Raw genomic sequence first — 18,817 nt, 5'->3', positions numbered from 1 at the left:
GCTGTTTAAATCAAACACAGCATTTTAAAGGAATGTCCCATAGCATGCTATCAAAGACAACATAAAACAAATTCAAGGTCTGAAGGATCAGCTGTTCAAAAAGCCCAAATAATTAATTTTACACAGATACATCAGAGGTAACAGTTATCAGAAGTGATTTTAATACATTCTGAAGTAAATCAAAGATCTAGTTGTAGATTTTTGGATAAAAAAATGTTCTCTTCCTTAGGGGAAAAAAATCTGAGTTCCCAAAACAAAGGATTTTTCTTCCCTTCCTGGAGTTTTCCAGTTTTCTATAGAGATGCAACCTTTAATTGGGGGCTTAGGATTAATTTTCCTGGTCCAAGTACTCTATGTCTCCTTTTTTCTTTAATTTTAATAGAAAAGGATAACTGTAGTTCAGAACTGAGTTTTAGAGTCCTGGGTACTCTCTGAGCTTGGTTGTTTCCTCACAGTCCTTTCAGGAGCCAACTAGGTGACATGAGTGCATAAGTTCAGAGAGCATCAAGGACTCCACACTTCTTTAATTTCTCCAGAGATGATGCTTCCCTTCTTCTTAAAGACAAACACTTTGGTCACCTAAATAGTGAGGGATTGTCTAGAGGAAACTTTTCTTGTTTATGTGAGGAGTGATATGTCAAGAAGATGCCGCTGAAAAAAAAATGTGTATTTCTTGCTTGGGAAACACCTGATTGGCTGAAGGGCAGCTTGGTTTCACAACACCAGGAATTTTCTATAGATATGAATGAATGAAGTCACCTCATAGTGAAATGGGCAGCAAACAAATTTAATTAAAAATAATCAATCAATACAATAAATAAACAAAATGGAGGAAATGAAACAATTTCAGGACAAAAAATATGTATATGTTGCTTTTAAAAAAAAAGGTTACACTTTTCACAATTAAGGATTGTTTTTTAACGTATGGATAGATTTGAATACAAATGAATCACTATGCTACAATTGTTTAAATTATCCTCACTTCCCAAAAGTTTAAAGCTGCTATCAATATACAGTACTGTGAATGTGAAACTTAATTACAATCCTTTTCTTTCTGGGTTCCTAGGGATGGCCCAGACCAAAATTCACCCCAGCTGGGAGTGTTCAGTGGGAACACAGCTCTGGAAACTGCCTTTAGCTCCAGCAATGAAGTCCTTCTCAAGTTTCACAGTGATTTCTCTACTGGAGGATTCTTTGTTCTCAATTTTCATGGTCAATATTCTTTTTCTCATCTAACAAATCATACATGTGTGAGAAAGATAAGGAGAGTCAGACAGCATGAGGTTATTTAAAAGAATATTTTCTTCCTATTGTTGTCAGAATAAATTAGATTACTTCAATTGACATGCTATTTCATTTAATGAAAACCTTTATCAACCATTATTATCTGCAGGAAAAGGAGAGGTAAATATTTAATACATGTTACTTGGCTTTTAATATTTTAAGGGAAAGCCCTAAGCACTTAACCCAGACCACATATTTTTAAGTAAGCCCTAAGGACTTGGAGGTATTAGCAAAACACATTGATATTCTAATTTCCTGTCAAAACAGCTTGAACTGTTCAGACATGGGACATTTCCTCATTTGAAGCTATAAAATGACATCATTTTTTACTGATTATCAGAAAAAAAGAGAATCATACAGCAAGAAGTTTCTAAAGAGACTGCTTGTGTTATTTAAAATGCTTTTTATTCATTTTCATTTTGTCACCATCTTATTTTTTGAGGAAAAACACTAATTATAAGGAAAGTAGATGAGACCTTTGGCTATATTGAAATGGCAATATGAAGGAGGGTGTGTATGACATATGTACATTTCTATACATGCACTTATATATATTCTCAATAAGAAATTAAAATTAACAAAATATTTTCTTTTGATTTGTGCAAAGATAAGCATATATGGACACTGTAATCCCAATATTCCACATGGGAATATGATCATATGATCAGCCCATATGATCAGTAGCTGTAAATAACAGATTTTTCTCATGATTTTTTTCACAATGCCTATTTTGCCATCTGTGTTATAATATTTGTGCACCATCGCACCTTTTCCTCAAATATTGTTAGATGGCATTCACCTTGTAGTAAAACTTGCTTTCAAACCATTACTAATCCAATTTTGATTTGATTCCATAGCATATCAGCTTAAGAAGTGCCAGTCTCCTCCAGCAGTTCTGCATGCTGAATTGCTTGCTGAAGATGATGATTTTGAAATAGGTAAAAATGTCTATATTACCCCATGTATATACTTATTGTCAATTCAGACTGCTACTTAACTGATATTATTAATGCATTTCAAATGTTCTAAAATGTTCTTAATGTTGGAAGATGTGTAGTTTATTCCTATTCACCTAAATATACTTAGATGGAAGCATTCCAGTTTTTTTAAAAGAATGTTTAATGTTTTAAACATTAAAGTTCTTAAACTGAAACAATCTATGCTAATTATCTTTTTTTTCAATCTTTATATCATAATATTTCGGTCAGAGGGTTTTTGTTTGTTTGTTTGTTTGTTTTTGGCATAGAACAGTGTAGAAATACCAGTATTAAATAATCAATCAAAAGCAACAATCACTGAGGCTACAGGTGTAGATATATAGTACACATTTGTGTTTGATTATTTCCAATACAACTGTATTAGGTAAAGGTAAAGGTTCCCCCGCACATGCGTGCTAGTCGTTTCCGACTCTAGGGGCCGGTGCTTATCTCCGTTTCAAAGCCGAAGTGCCAGCGCTTGTCCGAGGACGTCTCTGTGGTCATGTGGCTGGCATCACTAGACGCCAAAGGTGCACGGAACGCTGTTACCTTCCTACCGTAGTGGTCCCTATTTTTCTACTTGAATTTTTACGTGCTTTCGAACTGCTAGGTTGGCAGAAGCTGGGACGAGTAACAGGCGCTCACTCTGTTACGCGGCACTCGGGATTCAACCCGCCAAACTTCTGACCTTCAGATCGACAACCTCAGCATCCTAACCCACTGAGCCACCGCGTCCCTAGAGTCGGAAACAACTAGCACACATGTGCGGGGGAAGCTTTACCTTTACAACTGTATTACATGATTGTTATTTCTCTTATGGTGACATATTTTTCATTAAAAAAGTCACTCCAAATTCTAGTTCTCCTGTTAGTGGGTCAGATTGGAAAACACACTCCAGATGCAGAGAAAATGTTATAAGAAAACAAAAGAATGTGTATACAATAAATTATTTTATAAAACAAATGCATTTCAGTGAGGAAATTGTAACTAAAAAGTAGAAGTATGTAGTCAGCAATCATTCCAGCATGTTTACAAGATACTCCTTTAATTAAAAGTCTAGAAATTGAAACTGTGTTAATGATGAAATCCTAAAGGTATATATAAATCTTGCTGAAAAAGCCTTGTTAAAGAAGGATGAATGTAGTCCTGCATAAACATATTTCAGATTTAACTGCTTGTCAAAATTATATTAAAATCCCAATCTGAGCCCTATTTATTCTAGTGGAAACAAATTGAATATGTTACAGGTAGTTCTTGACATATGACTGTAATGGAGCCTGCCTATTCTGGTCATATGTTGTAAAGGTTCTAAAGTCTCAATTTTGTCGAAAGTAAAGATGGGAATGATGATAGGAATCTGTGTTGATCTAGTCCTGTATCTAAAAAGAGAAGCCAAAACTGCACTCCACAGTCTGACCCTGAGGGAATATTGTAATCTCCTGGTGCCTTTCCTACCTTTAGCTAATTAATTAATTTATATATTAGATACAATGGCCAATGTGAAAGTGATTGTTTCCTCTTCTAAACTGAAAGAATGGAACTCTTATGCTGTATGAAAGCCAATTTCCCCTTGTGTAAAAGGCAGGATGGATATCTATCTATCTATCTATCTATCTATCTATCTATCTATCTATCTATCTATCTATCTATCTATCTATCTATCTATCTATCTCATTTTCTCATATCACATTTTAGTGAGATAGAGTAGATAGTGACTAAGTTATCAGCCTTAGTATATCGGGGTGCCATGTAGCACTCCCTGATCATGTTTAAGCCAGGAGTAATTTTCTATACATTCTGGCCATATGCTGCAAGCACAACAAAAGTCCAGTTTTAACGCAAGCATGCTCTCAAGCTAAGATAGCAAGCCAGTATTCTGGTTCATTAAGACATACATGTGTATTGGCACACATTTATACAAAGTAAAGAAGAAAATGTAGACTATGAATTGATGAGCTTGCTGAGATGGCTAAATTGTTCTGTTTAATTAGAAAAAAGACAGCATGTTTATTGCTGAATGGAAAATCCTTTATAGACCTTTTAAGTAAAACAAAAACAAAGAACATGATCTATGGTTTTGACAATTAGATTAGAATAAATTATAGAAAGAAGAAAGTCATGATGTAATTTTAGAGAAGGAGGTTAATCTAGAATTGTGCTTATAACTGCTGTAAAGAAGATACCGTAAGTTATTTCTTTATATCTTCCTTCTTTTCTATTTTTGTCTATCTTTGTTTTTGTATTTTAGCTTTCTCTTTTATTTCCTCTTTTTCTTTTTTCCTTCTTGTTCTAGTTTGGTTTGTGTTAATTTTTACTCATTTTACTCATCTTTCCATAATATTCCATGATATTAAAAAAATATTTATTTTGTGGATCTGGTTGAAGCAATGACAGAAAGATATGGAAAGATATGACACATAATGTTGCTGTAATCTAGATTTTGATATGCTTCCTTTCCTTTCTCTTTTTAAATTATTTCAGGAGACTTTGTCAAATACAAGTGTCACCCTGGCTATACTTTGGTTGGAAATGACATGATGTTCTGTAAGTTAAAAGCCCAACTTCAGTTTGAGGGTTCTCCTCCAGTTTGTGAAGGTATGTATGCAATAACTATACTGTATAGAGAGATTATGAAAGAGTTTTTCACATATTCTATTTGATATTTAAATTTGCTTGAAATCAAGAATGTGCTAACTAGGAATTATAATGAAAATGTATTGAAATGGGTTTTCAGCATAAGATAATTTTGTTTTCAGAAGTTTGCTCTATGAAACAAGTTATTTCTGTATCTTGTTTTACTTCAGTATTCATGGATGAGCACATTTTAAATCCAATATGTGTCTCTTTATCAGAGTTTTTAAAGGAGTTATGTTTTATTATAAAAGAACATTTAATCAAACAGTTTAAAATAGTTTTCCCTCTGTGATTTCTATCAATCTCTGTCCATGGGTAACATAGCAATATGTTAAATTAAAGAAAAAACGGAATAGTTTTAGCTGTGAAATGTAATGATTTCAGAATAAATATAAGAACAAATTACTGTTATCATAGAATATTGCACAAATATCAGAACCAAAATAATGAGAAGAATTTTTTAGCAATAGATATTGGGCCCTATATAAGATAATGTGGCATAATATTAGAGACAACAACTCAGATGACAAAATATAGAATCAATTGCATTTTAGATTTATATGAAAAGCACAATAAATCTGACTTTTTACTGAAAATTCTAGAACCATGCTATAATAGTTTCAATGTATGTGCCCAGACTTCCATATGTTGCACAGAAACTGTTGGATTCTTGGCATACGGAATATTATATAAGTTTAAGTCAGTGTTTTCTTTTATTTGTTAGTGAAACAGGTAGATTTTTCCCTCTTAAGATATATTAAAAGTAAGAATAGTCTACTTATGCTTACTGCTAATAGTTATATCCACCTGAGGTCCATACTCCTTATTTGAGTTTCTATGTGTAGAGGACAACCATTTCTAGGAAACAGCTTTCTTTATTCATGAAAGTTGTCGACATAATCAACTATTCTGAGTTATCAATCATGGTTTTGTCTATGCATAAAAGAAATTCTGACTATATATGGCCACCTTCTACTCATGGAGGATGATATTGTGGGGAGTGTGATTCCTTCTCTTCCTTCTAAATGCAAGTAGACCGGATCCACTTTTAATAAGATTAAAGAAGTTTTATATGTCAATAAGAAGTTGGCCAGTGTGATAAGAATCTCAAGTCAGAACTCTGAAGTTAAATTTCACTGCAGTCAAACAACTAAATATTGCCAGAAAACTAAATATTCCATAAAAACTAAATATTATATTTGAAAAGTAGCAACTATAAAAATAATGGGACAATTATAATTCTCCTTTATTGGTAATTATAATAGAATTATCATTTAATTCTAGTACTTAAACTCATTTGCTTCATTGTTCATAATTCTGAAGTATAGGAAATCCTCTTTTAATGACTGTCTTGTTTAGCAGCCATTTGCTGTTACAGTGGTGATGAAAAAGTAAATTAACAACCAATCCTTGCATTTATGACCTTCACAGATCTGTAAAGCCTCTGAAAGCAGAAATAAGATCATAAAGACAGTCACAACCACTTTGCTTAATGACTGAGTTGCCAGTTCTAATTGTGATTGATAAAGGAGAACTACATTTATCTAGGAAATATCTGTTTAAACTGTCTCAGTTTTTTATAAACACCGACTGTAAGGAGCCACCTCAATCAGTTCTCCCAAGAAAGCAGAACTCTTGAAATGGCACAGTTGGTGGGCCGATGGGAGGGGCAGCTCGTCGGACCGCTCTTTGCTGAACATTTCAGCTAAATCCTGGTATTCCTCGGGTATCATTTCCAATCCCCAATATTTCACCGTTGCTACTACCTCTGGAGTTCCTTTTCCCTTTGTCCTTCACTTTCCACTCTGGGTGGTGTGCTTTTGCTTTGGGAACTTCAGGTCTCCAGTTCTCCAGTCCACCCTTCCACAACCATGCCATCCCCAAGATTAAGGGCCACTCCATGCCTGGAGTCACTATAAAAGTTAAAGTCTTGGTGTAATCCCCCATCGTGAGTTGGATTGGCTGGGTGGAAAGGGTGGCTGGGACCCATCTAATTGGCCAAATGAAATTGGCTTCTTCAGCCTCCTCTCCAGGATTCCTAGGTTCCCCACCAAGGTTGGGCTTATGAGGCAACGGGTGCAGCCCGAGTCCATAGGACCTTCAGCGTTACCTTTCTCGGCATCCCTGGGTTCAATAGTTCTATGGTTCTGGTGAGGGTCATGACGGGTCCACTTATCAGAGATTCATCTTCAGAGTTGCTTGTCAGGGGATTCTGGTGGGACCTTAACAACCTCAGTGCTCTTCATGACGGTCTCTTTGGGTTGCGGTGGAGTCTTCTCAGGTTTCCTTCCACTGGCTCAGTTGGGCTTTTGCATGGGAATCTTCGAATGGCATTTGGCAGCTCGATGCTCCTCTTTACTGCACTCTGAGTGTGGTGTCACAGAGGTTGGTTTTGTCGCCTCCCGTTTTCCCCCTGAGGGGGAGAATCTCCAGGTTTACCCAAGGTGTCACTGCCTTCAAGCTTGGTTGATCTCAGCTTCTTCATACAGGATACACCAGTCCTGGATTCAGTCTGGATCTCCTATGGGGATTCAGCCCGTCTTTGAAATGGCCCACTAGGACAGTGGTGGCGAACCTATGGCATGGGTGCCAGAGGCGGCACTCAGTGCTCTCTCTGTGGGCACCTGTGCCATGCCCCGGAGGTGGCAACTGTCCCTCTTCTACCAGCTGCCTGCTAATTCGCCGAAGTCCCACGTGGCTGAATGCATCCCAGCATGGCTGGTTTCCCTCCCCCCATCCCGTCCCTCCTGGCCTCGCATGCTCTCCTTTTCCCAGGCACGACCCACTGCATCACCTCCTCACCTGTTGGCCAACCATCCATCTTGGAGGCGGCTTCTTTGAACTGCTGGTGACGGGCTGCGGAGCCACAGAGTGTGCCTGTCAAGGGGCTGGCAGGCCATAGCTACTGACAGACATCATTAGCCCCCATGCACTTGCTGGCCTCTGTGTGCGGGGGCTGACGGTGTCAGGTAGCAGCTGCCCCAGCCCTTGTCTTGCCCCATGGCAATGGCACCCTACCCTGCCTCGCCTCACCCCACAGGATGAGTCTCCTGCCTACCGCCCCATCTGCCAGAGACCTCCTGGAGCTCCCCCAAACCTGCCTACCCCACACAGGTGTCCCTCCCCACAAGCAATTTTGAGGTGACCACACCCACCTTGGCCACACCCACCCAATCTTCCATGACCACCACAGCCACACCCACCCAGTGGGCCACACCCACCTGGCGCCCAGCAATAAATAAGTGGGTTTTGGGTTGCAGTTTGGACACTCGGTCTCTAAAAGGTTCACCACCACTAGGACATCCTCCAGCCAGCTGAGTCGGCTTGCAAGGTCTCTAAATTCCTTCATATATTCAGCTGTATAATGACCTTGCCTCACTGTTTTGATGCGCTCTCTAGCCTTTCTCTCGGCTAAAGGGTCCTCGAACCTCCTCCTCAGGGCAGGCATGAAGTGGTTGAAGTTTCATACTTCAGGGGTGTTGGCATTGTGCAGAGTCACCATCCACTGAGCTGCTGCTCCCTCCAAGGCCATGGTTACAACTCTCAACCATCTGTTGTCACTGGGGATGTCTCAGCCATATTCCTCCGTGTAGTTCAGAACATGGGCTAGGAAAAATCCCAGCGGCTGAGGTGCCCCATTGTACTTCACTCCCAAGGGTGGGAACATTCAGTCAGGTCAGTGAGTTCTCTGCCTGGCCTGGTGCCCATCTCTCCCATCTGGGATGTCTTGTGCTGGGGTAGCAGCCGCTGCCATAGCTTCTGCTGCCTTCGACGCACTGGTAGATGGGCCTGGGACTGCCACCTCACTTTCCCGGCACTCCTCTTCTGCCATCTCTGAGGCCAGTGAGCCCTGGCATGGGTCTTCCTCCTCCTCTAGGGATTTGAAAGCTTCCACCATCAGGCTGATGGCTTGTTTGAGGAAGAGGTCAGACTGGGCTGGTCTCTCGTTGTCCTCGCTGAGGTTGAGTTACCACTTCATCTCTCACTTGTACGCCAGCTAGTGGCTGCCACGCTTAAGGGTTACCTTCCTGGCTTTTTCGTCCCATTCTTCTTTCTTTCCAATGGTCATCAACCACCTTGGTTTCTCCCAACTTTCTCTGGTCACAGCCTCATCGGATGAACTAAAGGAATCCAAGATGCTCCTACTCAGGCCAGCCTGGGGGGTAGCTTCCCCACTAAGGTTGCCTTCTCCTCTCTCACCATCTTTTGCATGGTCCCCACAGTAGGGGTCCTCCCTCCAGGTTGACCACTTTGCAGATCCTTCCTAATGTAAGGACCTGCCTCAATCAGTTCTCCCAAGAAAGCAGAACTTTTGAAATGGCATCATTTCAAAAGGAACTTTTATTGGGAGGTGTTGACAGCAGGAATAGAAGGCAGTATCTGAGGGTTTCCCGTGTGAATCAAGTAATTAAAAGTGTCCATAGTAACCCCACCCTAACTGTCCATCCAGATGGTTCAAACAGGCCAATCTGCAGGTGTGAAAACACTGTGGGAACAGAGTGATAAGGTGCTGCTTCCAAGTCTGTTAGGTGTCTGTACCATTTCTTCAGTGCTCAGAGATAAGGCAGATGGCTGGAGGTACATTCCATTCTCACCCCGTTAGAGACACATCAAAGAGGATAGAGCAAGAGACAGAGCAAAGCAAACACACCTCGGCACCTCAAGCTTCCCCCTCCCCCCAGGAACATATTTTCTTGGGGCAAGAAAAAAATGAAATAATATTCAAGAAAGTGCCAGTCCTTTACTTTAAAAAAAAGAAAGAAAAATATTTAGTATTTTAAAACTAAAAGGAAAAACACTGAATAGTATAAACTCACAGATGGACATACTGAAACTAGAATACAGAAACTTCCTCCTTGCAATTAGTAGGTCTATGATCACTTTTTATGCAAAAATTAAAAGTGAACAAATTTTGCGCTAGTTCTGTTCACCTTCCTGTTCCAGCTGAATAAACCAATCATCAGCTTGTGAATCAGAGAATTTTCTCATGATTGAGTCAAACTGCAAAGAAAGAATATGTGGATAATCAAATCATAATTATGTTGGGTCTTTGTGATTAATAGAAATAGAATGGCAAATGATATGCAGCTTTGGTCTCCAATTTATATTCTAGCTGTTTTGGAAAAAAGAGAAACCTCATGCAAGATCTTTACTATATATTTCCTCAAAGACTGATTCAGCCTTAAAATAGGGCCACTGGAGGTCATGGGGACTACATCTTACAAGGTTATCTGAGAAAACATTTGATCCTGCTGAGCTTGAAGAAGTGGGACAGGACTCTTCCTGCTGTTAGTTCAGCCATGCCTGTATTAGATCCCCTCCTGAGTCAAGTCAAATCTATCGGGGGGGGGGGAGACATGTGCTTGGGTCCAGGGGTGGTTAACTCTTGTTTGGAGGAAGGAGTGATTCTGTCAGCTGATAAGGAGCTAGTGTTGTTTCCCTTTCTCAAGGAGCCATCACTTAAGCCAGCTAGTCTGGACAATTTTTGTCCAGTTTCCAATCTTCCCTTTCTAAGCTCTGCATCTATTGAAATTTAGAACTCACTTTTCACTCAATTGCATTCAATTTTTCATTCAGATATTGTTGGCCCTAAAAGTTGCTTGATATCTTCTCCCAACTTAAAACATTTCAGGGGTATTAAGAACAAGATAATATTCTTCATCACTGTTCAAATTTTAATAGTACATAACATAAAAATAAAAGTCTAATGTTTGAAATCCCTGTAAAATTTTATAAGACTTTAGCACTTTAGAATCTCCTCCTCCTCCTCCTCCTTCATTATAATCTACAAGTGATTTAAATAATTACTGCATTATTGTTTCCTTTGTGCATATCTTCTTCCTTCAGTTATCATGCTAAACATTACCATTATAGTGTAAAATATGAAATATGAACCAAGAATCTGTAGCATTCTGAAGAATAACTGGTTATTCTTCTGAGAATGGTGTAGGGAGGCCTAACAACTTCTAAGGGGCTAAGCAAATATATGTGATGTTATGATAAATTTACATAGCATTTTTTTCTTTTATTATCATTTATTTATTCATTATATTACTGAAAATAGATTTAAGCTAAATAGACTGAAATAAATATTATTCAAGAGGGACACTCCTTTAATTTTACTTCACCATCAAGGTAAAGGTAATTTCTGTATGCAGATCTAGTTTCTGAAGCATGGAGGGTTTTATGAAAGCAACATGTGTTATATCTTGTTTCAAGGAGAAAATCTGCATTTTGCTTCAATAAGCAATAAATTTCAAAAATGGATTGAACATCTCTTTTCATATTTATGAAAAAGTGGCAATTTAAGAAAGTAAACTACTTTATTCCCCACCCCCATTTTCCCCCCTATCTCCCTTGTATTTTATAGCACAGTGCCCAGCAAATGAAATTCATACAGTGTCATCTGGTGTAATCCTGAGTCCAGGTTATCCGGGAAACTATCTCAATTCACAAACGTGTGCCTGGACACTAAAAGTTGAGCCAAATTATAATATCACTGTTTTTGTAGAATCGTTTCAAAGCGAAAAGCAATTTGATGAGCTGGAAATCTTTGATGGTGAGATTCTTTTTTTTTATTTGTTGATTCAATAATGTGGAAGGAATTAAAGTTCATATGGCCCTCATTATTCAGTCTCCTTATCTGCATTTCCACATATCTAAGTTTGTAAATAAAAACCAAGCTTTGATATCCAAGGGGTTTACATAGGTTCAGATTTTGTCTTTTTTCCCCAAAGCAGTAAATTTTAGTCAGTTTTTTGCACAGTAATTTTTTTTATGGCCTTGTTATGTATAATCTCATTTTCTAAATACATAAGCCTTGGTGGCGCAGTGGGCTAATGCCTCCTTAAGTAACACCAGCTGCCTGCAATTATTGCAGGTTCGCATCCCACCAGGCTCAAGGTTGATTCAGCCTTCCATCCTTCCGAGATAGGTAAAATGAGGACCCAGATTGTTGGGGGCAATTAAGCTGACTTTGTAATAATGCCGCTTGTGGGTGTGTGAAAGCCCTAATAAGCAGGCATATACATAGAATGAAGGCTACTGCTAAGCTTGTAAGCCGCCCTGAGTCTTCGGAGAAGGGCGGGATATAAATGTAATAAAAATAAATAAATAATAAATAAATAAAATTATTGCTAAGCACATTGGTTTGTGCTTAAATTGTAAGCCGCCCTGAGTCTTCGGAGAAGGGCGGGATATAAATGGGATTTTTTTAAAAAATAGAACCTCTGCAACAACAAGCTCTAATACATATTAAATTGTGTATTTTGGTGTTTATAAAAAATAGATCCACATCTTTTACTTTTAAGCAAAGTATCCAAAAGGGATACATTGGTGGAATTGAAGCACTCTTCCTTGAAGCATCACAGAAGCTATTATACATCTTTTGGAAGATTTCAGCATATCTTTCAAACTCGTCTCCAGCTGCCTATAGATGTGTATACATACAGTGTTGCTTTCCTCCACAGGTAGTACCAATAGCAAAGTTGGTTCTGCAGGCACGCACACACACACACATAGACACACTTTGAAGTGGCTGTGGAACACATCTAAGGGGAACAGCTGCTTTTGTGTTTCAAGGAGAAATGTTTTCTCTTGCTAATCTAGAGTCTGTTTTAAATGTGTTACACTTCCTAAATAAATTCATTTCCATCACTCCTGAAGAAATGTGATTTCTTGTTGATTATTTTCAGCCTTTGAAAAATATTTCTTTTCAAATGAAGCAGACTAATGTTCTTATCCTCATTTAGTCATTCAACATTGATTAATAACCTAATTATCTACTTACCATTTTAGTTTTTTAATGTTTGGGTTTTCTCTTATTTGAATTTGTTATAGTGGCCTCCACTTGTACTGAAGAGGTTGTTATCCCCATGAAACCTAAGTTTTTTTTCAATATGAAATGGGAGAAAAGTTTCAAGCATATTCCACCCTGCTTCTGTTTAATGTTTTTCCAATTCTTTTCAAAACAAACCTGCGTATTTACTGTTACTTCTGTTAAAATCAAAAGTCAAAGATTTTCCTACCTTCTTTCTTTCAACAAATATTACCTACCTAAATGTAAAGGTAAAGGTTCCCCCGCACATGCGTGCTAGTCGTTTTTGACTCTAGGGGCTGGTGCTCATCTCTGTTTCAAAGCCGAAGAGCCAGCGCTTGTCCGAGGATGTCTCTGTGGTCATGTGGCCGGCATGACTAGACGCCAAAGGCGCACGGAACGCTGTTACCTTCCCACCGGAGTAGTCCCTATTTTTCTACTTGCATTTTTATGTGCTTTCGAACTACTAGGTTAGCAGAAGCTGGAACGAGTAACAGGCGCTCACTCTGTTACGCGGCACTCAGGATTCGACCAGCCAAACTGCCGACCTTCTGATCGACAAGCTCAGTGTCCTAACCCACTGAGCCACCACGTCCCTTTTATTACCTACCTACTGAGACCAATTTACTGGTTTACTGATCCAGGTTTCAAGTCATAAGGAACCCTATCTTTAACTGATTTTGATCACTTGGTATCTATTAAAAAGAAAGATTACTAATACTTTAGATGACCTTAATTATAGAATTTGATGACAGGTCTGTGTTCTAATGCATGCCAATAATGCACTTCATCCAATTTTCAATTTAGTCCAAATGGTACTAATTACATGAATCCATATTGGAATTCAGACCTCATTTTAATTTGACAAGCACTGGTAAAATGTCTCTTTAGTGTTAAAACAAATATTATTTCAAGGCATTTCCAATAATCTTAAGATATGTGACAGGATTATTAACATTTTGATATATTTTGCACAGGTTCTTCTGGACAAAGCCCTTTGCTGGTTGCCTTGAGTGGAAATCATACTGGGCAACTTAACTATACAAGCAAATCCAATCAGTTGTATCTGCGTTGGTCAACTGACCATGCAACTACTAAAAAAGGATTCAAGATACGTTATTCAGGTAAGTAGTAAATTCAGCATTAAAGACCTGCTTATAATGTGCTCATTAAAAAGAGAAGATTTATAAGAATATGCAGAGAGCCCATACCAATAAATAGCAAATACTTCTAGCAAAATTCTCTAGTTTTCACTACCTGATATCTACTTAATTAGTAGAACTACTGATAAACTATTGACATCTATTAAGCCTCTCCAGAGCTTTACCAGTCAGAACAGATAATACTGGGCTGAAGTAACCAATTGTCTTATTTAAAATTACTTTACAGAATACTCTGCAAAAACAAAACAAAACACAACCAAAACTCTTGTACACCACTGCAGAGAATGAAGAAAACTGTGAAAACTGGAAATGTACTCCATTATTGTAACTAACTATATGTGAATGACTAGAGATCATTATTCCTTGATTATTTTAATTTTCTACTGTGCCAATATTTTATATGGTGTGTTATTTCTGTATGAAAATGTAGTTACTGATGGAGCCAAAAATCAACAACCAGAAAATGTACTTTTGGATGATTAATGGTTTTCAAAGAAACTGCTCCCCTTTCTACTTGTGTGAACTCTTTTTCACTGCCAGATATTGAAGCATCTGCATGATTCCTTTGTCCTATTCTTAACCTACGTAAAAATATTCAGATGTGCATTCCTTGCAGAGAACAAATTCCAATGCCAATTTAAAAAAGTAATGTAGGGTTATGAATTAAATCTGGTATTCAGTACAAACAACTTTTTGTAGTCTACCAAAATGGTTTCTGTTGAAGTGGGCTAAATCTGAAAGGAAATCATTATTTAGAGATAAAACCTAAGGGCATGGTATTTAATAATTACATCATCAAAACTGCATGTCTCTGGGGGGATAAGAAAGGAACCAACTATGAAATAAATATCATTTCATAATGCAAACGTGCGTATGCACTTGAGGTCATGATGCAAGTGGACACAAATACATGTTTCATCTTTTTTTAGACGTTCTTTGTACCAAATGCCTATATATTGTAGAATTGTAATAAATATGTTTACTGTTTACTTTTCTATGTTGTGAAAATAATTTGCAGGTTTTAGAATGACCATGCATAGGAAAAACTATTTGAAATCAGTTCCATATAATAATGGGTTTATTTTAAGTGAAATTTATTTCCCACTTAGAAATATGTTATTTTAAAATAGATATGCCAGTTATATGAAAAAAAAACATGGGAGTTTTGTAGGGGATATGAGTGGCATAAAAATTTAATAACCATGCATACATACATGTGTGAACATCTTAGCATAATATTTTTACTTTTTATTTTTAAAAGTGAACAAACTCTGAGAATTTCAGTTCAGTTTCCTCCACAGTACAACTTAGAAAATTCAGTAATACTTTATGAAATCGATACCTTTTTCTATCTGAAAGTATACTAAGTGAAAGCTAATTATAATTCTTCTGTTTGTGTGATTTGTGTGTAGTTTAATGCATCCAAAGAAAATTGCAGAGTGTCTCAATGGACTGCAAAGGAAAAGGGGAAAAATATCCCAAACAAGACTATCAGTATTGTTTGTCTGACATCTTTGCTAGCACTGCTAAACAAATAGCAAGCTAAATATCTTCAGCAGGTTACTTTTTATACACTGCTCTGATTTTTAGCAATAATAAGCTCTAACAAAGAACAATTATATTACTGGCTTAATATAAATATATGTGTTGTATAGATTTTGGTCCTGAAATGGATTGTTTGTATGTCAAATTCAGAAGATTTCATTTCTGTCTCCCTCTCTAAAGAGTCACGTTGGGTATCATGATGGGTAGCATATAAATTGAATGAATGAGTGAGTGAGTGAGTGAGTGAGTGAATGAATAGGCAGCGTCATTGGTAGATATTTTTTCTTTCTTTCCAGAATTATTTTACAATTCAACTTAGATTAATCTTGTATAATTTTGACTGTTTATCCTACTGGAAAGATATCAGAATACTGTAATTCTGATTTTATATTTATAAGCAAGTACGTTGAGACGCTAATCCTATAATGGTGTATATGCTGAGCTTTCTTTCTTTTTTTTGTAGTCACCTCTCCCATGCTAGGGATGCCTAGTAAGACAAGTCCTCTCTCTCTCTCTCTCTGCCTTCTAAATTAACATGATGTTGGCCTTCACAAAGCACAAAAGGGAAAAAAAAACTATTTTGAAAATGTAAAAAATATATATATATTATTGTATAGTAGTTATCTTGTTCAAGGATTAGTTAAAAAGTATAAAATGTTCCTATGGATACTGAAAATTTAGAAAAGACATATGAAGCACTGTTAATTCCAAACTGCAAATGAATAGCTTTTTGGGATACAAATGCCTAACTGTATGCATAAGGCAAGCAACTCAGTAGACTAGCTCAGCTTAAACTTTCTCCTGTTTCACAAACAGCATGACCTGAAAAGCTGCATAGTTCTCTTCATGTCATGTAAGTTTACATCAAGTGCAGGAGAGACAGCAGGAGAAAGGAATAACAGCAAGCAGCAGGGTAAGCAATTGGGTTTGAATATTAATAAGAAAAGTCAATAGCATAAAAAATGGGAAAGGAAATGGGGGGCCCAGAAAAGCTATTGATGCTATGGCAGCTGTGATGGAGCCAGCAGGCCACCACATAACTATCAGCCTATTGGAATGATTTACTGCCTCCCTGCCTTCCTCCTTGTTTCGACAAACGTGACTTTGCACAAGGTTTGGCAAATAGCATATGTCCAGAATATTGTGTGGAATTTGTTGAAGTGCTCAGTTACAGATTCTAAAATCCAAAGCATTGTTGCAGAATTCAGTTGTGTTATCACAAAATGTGATGAGAGATGCAAACAAGCCTCATGAAGAAAGAAAGCTGTATCTAGTAACAGTCAGATGAACCTTTTGGTGCTTAGTTAATGATATGCAGGAATGACCTTGGGAAACAGGAGGAAGAGCCACAGGCTAGACGTCATTTAGATAGGAGGTATCTGAGTCTGCAGAAGGAATGGGGCCATGGAAAAGATCCCAGAAGGGACATTCCCTAATTTCTTGGACTGCAAGGGCAAAGGGTGAGAGCCTTGCAAGATTCTGTTCATGTGACTTTATAATAAGATTAGAGCTAATATTTCTAGGCATTTCCAGGGTGCTACCTTACAAGGTTGACAACAATGCACCTGGATCATTTTTTATTTTATTTTAGTGAGGATACCTTTAAATGAGAATGGACTCCCTGCCAACTGCCTGGACTAGTTGGCAAGATTTGCAGAAGTAGCTTCTGCATCAGCCTAAGAAGAAGGCATTGGCAACATTTCCAGAAGTGGCCTGTTGATGCCTTCTTCCTTGGCTGAGAGAATGAGTGGCCCAAAGTCCCCCCTCTGACTCACTGTATGCTGGTTTCTAGCTTGGTACCATAACCACTACACCAAACTGGCTTTTCTGATGAACTAAATACATTAAAACTAAGATCAGTATGTTAGTTTTACAGATATAACCTATTCAGATGCAAACCCTAAAACAGAATGACTAAATTTCTGAAGCTGTGGATGTTCTAAGTATTTTAGCTTTTTAGTTTTAATGGAGAAGGTTTCAATAGCAATGAGAGCCACCTGATTCCCTTCCTCCCACCAGACTGTCCCAAACCACCCCACAGAGACATTTGTATGCCGCAAACAACAATTTGCTTTTTATATTCAATGCTTGAACACCATTTTAACATTACATTTTCACTCAGATCTCCACTCATGTTCTTATGTATTTTCAGAAATTTGTTAGAAAACACTTTTGCAAACACAGGTGGACAGAGTGTCTGCGTGTGTACTAAAGACTTCTGTTGGCTAGGTGAAGGAAAGAATGAGCAATGGAGAAGGGGAAGATAAATATCAGGTCGCTAAGCATTCTGTGATGACCTTCCCAGTAGGATAGATGGAAATATATCAGGTTTCTCAACAGTAACCTGGGGGGAAGAAATGAAATATGAATGTTCGCACTGAAAGCAAAAAAGGAACAGCAAAACAGACTATTTTCCACTGACCCAATGTCCCATTTAGGAAGTAGGATTATTGCTCACCTAACTGTGTTACTGAACTATACAATTTTTCACAGGAGTTTTTCACAGCAGTACCTGGAGATGGTGATATTGAAGCAGAATTTTTCTTTAGAGAAAGCAATGTTTATTGTACATCTATGAATCTTCTAGTGGGTTTATTCAGGACTACTTGGATTTTTGTTTGCATTTCCAAATTAATTTTGTAGGGCACCCATAATTATAAAAGTGAGAAGGGTGGCAATATAAATTTAACAACTAAAATAAATAAAATAATAAATATCTACTCATTACATCTTCAGAAATTGATAATGATTGCAGAATACAGTGGCTCTGATTTTCTAATACCAATACTTTATTATTGAGAAGATGTACTGATAGGAGAGAATATTTGCAGCTTAGGCTTGAACTGTGGGGTCCTTGGTACTCTCTGAGTTTGGTTGTTTTCTTGCAGACATTTCATTAGGTAACATAAGAAGAAGATGCACTGTGAAGATGTGCTTGAAAAATGTGGTGACACTACCTGGTGTTAAATCTTTAAAGCCATAGGTAGGAGAGTGGGATTTCTTATGGTCAGAGATATATCCCAATAATCCCCTGAAGCAAACTATTTTATTCAGATTTTGAATAATGTTATTATTCAAATACTTGCATACTTTGGGATTGAATATTTATTGGCTTAAAATGTCTTCTGTCTTAAATACACGATATTATATTTATGCATGGATGCTTTTATAACATAATGCTATGTATGTTTTCTAAAAAGAGGTATTCCTCTACGTACAGTAGCTCTTAATTCTAAATAAAAATACATAGAATTTCAATCTAAATTCAATCTAAATTCAAATGCAGCATTTCCATAAAAAAATATGTGTGCATAGAGATAGCAACATCAGAAAAACGTAAACAAAAATTATCAATCTGAATGATATAACCTTGACTGAAAATTTGACCATGCAACTGG

The 18,817-nt window shown here is 37.5% G+C and overlaps 1 protein-coding gene across 1 annotated transcript in view; it reads left to right on the top strand.

Moving 5' to 3' along the window:
- The window catches only part of CSMD1 (CUB and Sushi multiple domains 1), a gene marked incomplete at its 5' end in the record, with an annotated part of 1,150,904 nt that overhangs the window by 1,048,406 nt on the left and 83,681 nt on the right, over window positions 1–18,817 (top strand). Inside the window, 5 exons of the mRNA XM_081335496.1 lie at window positions 1,067–1,212; window positions 2,142–2,222; window positions 4,743–4,856; window positions 11,266–11,454; window positions 13,689–13,835. Coding sequence (XP_081191622.1) covers window positions 1,067–1,212; window positions 2,142–2,222; window positions 4,743–4,856; window positions 11,266–11,454; window positions 13,689–13,835 — 677 coding nt within the window. The remainder of the gene's footprint in view (window positions 1–1,066; window positions 1,213–2,141; window positions 2,223–4,742; window positions 4,857–11,265; window positions 11,455–13,688; window positions 13,836–18,817) is intronic.

This window comes from Vipera berus (genome assembly GCF_964194415.1).
Source record: "Vipera berus genome assembly, chromosome: 1".
Taxonomy (NCBI): Eukaryota; Metazoa; Chordata; class Lepidosauria; order Squamata; family Viperidae; genus Vipera; species Vipera berus.
The sequence above is the reverse complement of the archived record's forward strand: the minus strand, read 5'-3'. Positions and strand labels throughout refer to the sequence as shown.